The sequence below is a fragment of the Vitis vinifera genome, chromosome 14 (genome assembly GCF_030704535.1).
Source record: "Vitis vinifera cultivar Pinot Noir 40024 chromosome 14, ASM3070453v1".
Taxonomy (NCBI): Eukaryota; Viridiplantae; Streptophyta; class Magnoliopsida; order Vitales; family Vitaceae; genus Vitis; species Vitis vinifera.
In genome coordinates this window covers 1,736,886-1,742,282 of record NC_081818.1, presented here as the reverse complement: position 1 = coordinate 1,742,282, position 5,397 = coordinate 1,736,886, and the positions used below count along the sequence as shown (strand labels likewise).

The window sequence follows — 5,397 nt, the reverse complement described above, 5'->3', positions numbered from 1 at the left end:
ATACCATTCCCATCTTTTGCTATGATTACCCCTAAAAAATTTTAACAAAAAAAAAAGAAAAAAAAACCAAAACCTTTGTATTTGTTCCTATAAGGATATGGGCCTTAAATAATTAGAATAATAAATAATTTTAGGGCTTTCTTTGGCATTTGACATATTGAGTGTCAACTAAGGTTCAAGTGGGGAAGAGAATAAAAACCCACAAAGAGAGCTTTCTAGATTTTTTTAGAAGTTAATAGAGTGGTATGGTTAGGGTTTTGATCCTAGATAGAAGAAGAAAAAAAATGGAGGATGAGTCCACATATTCCCTTCAAGACTTGGAAAGGGAGTGATACCCTTGGAGAGAAAGTGGGATCTCATTTTGTGATTTATAATTTATATTTATATAAAATATATATTAAAAAATCCAAAAAAATCCAATGAGTTCGATCAAGAAAAACTAATATTACTATTTATATTTTAATAAAATAAAATCCTAAAATTTTAATTTGTCTAATCAATAACTGAATCGATAACTTGATTATGATAAAGACCAATTATTAACATCGAATAATACTTTTTAATTTTAAATAAAATATTCCTATTTAAAAGATAAAAATATGATACCAAGCAAAGCTATGAATAACGTAATTAAGATACAAAACCCCGATAGTAAATATATACTTTTAATAATGCTTAGTTTAAGTATTAATACGATGATATTAGAATGTGGATATGACATATTTGTGAGTTGTATGTATTATTTTTTTATAATAAATATATTTTAATCCAAGTGGAGTTTGGCCAAGTGTCACTTCTCTTAAAAAACAGATGTCAAGTTCTTTGATTTGGAAGCAAAATAAAAAATAAATAAAAAAATCCAAATTGGTCAGGAACAGTATGATTCAAGTCAAGAAAAGAAGTTAGTAAGCAGGCAGTTCCCTCTCAACACAATTCATTTGTTTTGAGGGACAAGGTGAGAGAGGTGTAAAGGAAAGGGAGAAGGACCACATAATACAATAGTACAAACATGCTTTTAATTTCAAAGTAGGTGCCTTGTAACATTCCACACATTAATACAACAACAAAAGAAAGGAAAAAAAAAAAGAAAGAAATAAAAAAGGAAAGAAAGAAAGAAAGAGAAAGCATCACATACACTTCAAAGGAAGTTTTTTATGAAAGAAAGAGAGAAGCTTTTCAAAAGAAAACCTACCTCCTTGTGAGCCCACAGCCAGCTGAGGACTGAGGAGAGGACTAAAGGCAAAGGCTTGGCTTGATTCAACAAGAAAGCAAAAGGGTAGGATGAAAAAACCACTAAAATCTCTCCCCTTCTTCCATTTTTTTTTCCTTTTTTTTTTGGGGTGGGGGGAGGGAGGGGCTTTGGGGATTTTCGATGTGAGGGAGGAACAAAAGGTTTCTCAAAAGAGACAAAAACCAAGGACATAGCCATAGTAATTTAATCTTTTCAGCTCATAATCAAAGTCTACTTTCCACATCAGAAAGAGGGTGTTTGAAAGATTTCAGGGTCCTACCAACAATCAAGCAATTGCAACCAAGAGAAAGCCAACCAAATATTTGATTGCTAATAATGCTTTTCTCAAACCCAAGTAGGTGGTGCAGTTAAAACAAAAAGACAGGCACAGTGGCTTGAGCTTAATTCCTTGATCTCCTGAACTTTGGGTTGTTTAATTTATACAACTTTGAATCAAGTCAAAGTGTCTGTCCTCAACATATTCTTTTGATCTACTATGTATTTCCCACATATTATAATATTAAAGTCAATATAAAATGTATTTTACAAAGCATATGATGTAATTCAAGCAAAGCATATTTTTCTAAGAAATATGAGTTAAAACATAGATTACTTTTTGGTGATTCTTATTCAAACAATTTTCTCTGAGTCAATTTTTGACCACTTATTTGAAAATTAATTATGAGTGGGGTTTTAATCATCTTATTTGAAAATAAATTGGTTGGGTTATTTTAAAAGTCATCATTTGGATGATTTACCCCTGAGTTTAAGACCGTCATTGTTGCACCTTCATAATTCATCCTTCAATATGATGCTTTTATAACTTAAATCCATGACTCTTAGTTCTAATGTCAATACTTGGATTAAATTTTGATTATTTAATCTAAAAAAATCAATTAGTGCTTATCACGGGTAAATAAAGTCTTTTATAATATTCAACATTAGACCCCATCGACTTGTTTTAAGAGCTATCATTTGAGTGACTCTTGAACTTAAAGAATGATATCGTTACACCTTTATGGAAACAATTTTGATCTTTCAAAGAACTAGTAATTTTTATAAGAAAATCGTTTTTTTATCATATTATTTTATAGATTTACTTCTTCAATATTATATATTGTATATTGTATGATATCTTGTGTGATATGTCTTTTAAAGTAAGTTTTGATCATTCATCTAAAAAAATTAATTGGTGTTCATCGCCAATAAATAAAACTTTTTATGATATTTGATATCAAATCGAATGAATCCGTTTTAAGAATCATCATTTGAATGATTCATTCTCGAACCTAAGAATAATATTATTACGCTATGATAAAAACAATTCTAATCTTTCAAAGAACCAATAATTTTTATAAAAAGAAAATCACTTTTTGTCATATTATTTTGATAAATTTACTTCCTCAATAACATATATATGATATCGATGTTTTGAAGAATTGAAGAATTGATGATACATTGTAATATATTTCTTTTTTCCCATGTCAAATAGGATTTATTTTTCGATGGTATCTTGAATATCCTCACTCAATCTCATTTGGACACATGTAAAATAAAATTATAATAAAATATAAAAAGGAGATCAAATAGGAAGAATATGATCATCTCCAAACATACAAGAATTGATCAAAATATAGAAATCAAAAGATGTCTTATTTTTATGAGCAATAACTTGTATTATTAGAATTCAATATGCCATAATGGAAGGAACATTTTCAAAGGTGTAGAATTTTCCATCTTCCATAAAATTAGACACTTGTTGGATAGACATTTACATCCATCTAGACAATGCAAATGATGACCCTAGATTTGTGTAGCATTTCTCCTTTTCCCAAAAGAAATGATGTTCCAAAGCATGATGCCTGAAACCCCTATTCATTGCCACATACTCACCATCCCATAGGCCAAGGCAAGGTGCCAAAGTGCCAAATCAACTTTATACATTGTACCAAAGAGAAAAAAAAGAGAGGAGGAGAGGCATTAGGGCCTACAGACAACTAAGCATTGTAAGACTAAAAGCATTAAAAAAAAGAAAGGCAAAAAAACCCATACTAAAAAGAAGAGAAAGTACTAAACAAAGGGAAAAGAAAACAAAAACAAAAACACATACATCCCACTGCCCAAAACCCTCCTAAAACCCCTCTTATTTCTCCTAGGTTTTTACTCTTTCATATACACATACATTACAAAATTATCCCAACCCCTTAATACACTTATACAAGTAGTATAAGCTATGATCTTCCTTCCCAAGTTGGCTGAATTTCACATGAGTGAGCATGCATTAGGGTTTTCATCACTGAAAAATTGGAATGAGTCCGACGGTGGATGCACCGATGATGGATTCGAGTCGAAATCGGATGGTGGAGGTTCTGTCCATGGACCAGGGTGCATGTAGGCGTAGGAGTATTGTGGTGGGGGTGTTGCATAGTATGATGCCTCATGGCTGGTACTTGGGTGCATTGTGTTGTAACTAACAGTGTATGCTGGCTGTGGGGGTGCATAGTAATGTGGTGGGTAGTGGTACACGGTTTGAGTTGAGGCTGGGGCTGGACCATGGCTCGGAGCAGGGCTAGGGTTGGGTGAGCCAGGGGGTGCTGCTGGTGTGTCAGAAGATGGTGCACCCACATCAGAGTTGGGTTTTTGCCCCTTCTTTTTCTTCTTTTTACTTCCATTGCCACTACCACCTTTGTCTGCACAAGCATCACTTTCGCCAACCTTCTTTTCCGCAGCCGGAGGCGCTTCACCGGCTGGCGACGCCTCCGGTTTCTTCACCTCTGGTTTTGCCTCCTTTTGAGCGGCGGCACCGTTTTTGACGGCGGCGCCATTTTCCCCAACCTTAGCACCACCACCACCACCACCTCCGCCGCCGCTGCCGCTGGCTGCAGCAGCTTCACTGTGTTTGGGTTCAGGGTTTTTGGTGGGTTCTTGTACTGCTTCAAATTTCACTGTTGACTTCTCTTTATCTCCATCATGGCCGCCTTCTTGTTCGTTGCTTTCTTGGTCCTTTTGTTTCTCTTTGTTCTTTGATTTTTTCTCTTTCTGATGATCAGCTTTTTCCGGCCACAACTCGGCGTGTTTGCCATTCTTCACCAGCTTCTTCAGCAAGGTCTCTACGTCCACGTTGCCGGTGACACATACTTTTTGTTGCCTGGTGTCAATTTCTGTGGTGTAAACACCTGAAAATGGAAGAGAAGTACATCGGTGAAATTTGCGAGAAAATCGAAGGAAACTGAACAGGACCCAGATGAGAAAGTGGGAAAGTGTGAGATTTGAGCTGAAATAGAACTGAGAATGAAGGAGAGAACTAAGGAGTGAGACTGTAAGGAAATGAAGCAGACCCATGGGACAGAAATAATCAAAACTGTGAGATATGAGCTAAAATACAACTGAAAATGGAAGGGAATCTGAGGAAACTCGAAAGAAAAGAGTAAACTTGGAGGAAAATGAAGAAGACCCAGAAAGAATGAGCGGAGAAGTATGAGATTTAAGCTGAAAATGGCTCAGAACAGAGGAAGCTGGGAAGGAATTAAGAGTGAAATTGCAGGGGAGACGAACAAGAACCAGGTGAAAAAAAGCACGAAACTTTAAGACATCAGCGCCTGAAAATGGAGGAAAAAAACAAGACCCAGATGAACAAACACAAGAAACAATGAGATTTGGGGAGAAATACAAATGAAACAGCAGAAGCATCCAAAGAATCTTGAGCTTACCATCAATATTCTGTAGGATTTTCTTCACTTTCTTTTTGCATCCTTCGCAGTGGATGGAGACTTTCAACACCCATGTCTGAAAAACAAAGCAGATCAATCAAGCAGGTCAAGAACTTCTAACAGAGCTAAAGAAGAAGCCTGTTCAAAAAACAACAGGTGGGTGGCCATAAAACCACGCTCTTTACCTTGTATTTTAAGGGTTCTAACGCCTCTTCCACCACTTCTTTTGCCTCTCCTTGTGTTGCCATAGGAGAAAAGCAGAAGCTGCTTCCTTGAGAGAGAGGGAGGGACGGAGGGAAGAGAGCACTGCGGCAGTGGAATCCTTTAAGAAGAAGTAAGGAGTGTGAGGCCTTAAAGGGGGGGAGAGAGAGAGGACAAATCTAGTGGGGCTGCAGTAGTTGGTGCTCTGTGGGTTTAACTAAACTTCTTTCACAAGTTCTCATGATGGACACCCAT

General features: G+C 35.9%; 1 protein-coding gene across 1 annotated transcript; it reads right to left on the bottom strand.

The window, feature by feature from the left end:
* Positions 1-2,886: 2,886 nt before the first annotated feature.
* Positions 2,887-5,397, bottom strand: LOC100247751 (heavy metal-associated isoprenylated plant protein 36). Its single transcript, XM_002279328.5, has 3 exons — positions 5,127-5,397; positions 4,942-5,017; positions 2,887-4,407 (listed from the first exon to the last, which is right to left on the bottom strand). The coding sequence occupies exons 1-3, from the start codon at positions 5,187-5,189 to the stop codon at positions 3,494-3,496; spliced, it is 1,053 nt and encodes a 350-aa protein (XP_002279364.1). The 5' UTR covers positions 5,190-5,397; the 3' UTR covers positions 2,887-3,493.

What these genes read in the sequence shown, in the direction of transcription:
- LOC100247751 (XM_002279328.5), bottom strand. Translation starts at nt 5,189, where the DNA reads ATGGCAACACAAGGAGAGGCAAAAGAAGTGGTGGAAGAGGCGTTAGAA. An exon ending in TAGAACCCTTAAAATACAAG is followed by an intron (nt 5,018 to 5,126) that starts GTAAAGAGCGTG and finishes TTTGTTTTTCAG; the next exon opens with ACATGGGTGTTGAAAGTCTC. An exon ending in AATCCTACAGAATATTGATG is followed by an intron (nt 4,408 to 4,941) that starts GTAAGCTCAAGA and finishes TTCCATTTTCAG; the next exon opens with GTGTTTACACCACAGAAATT.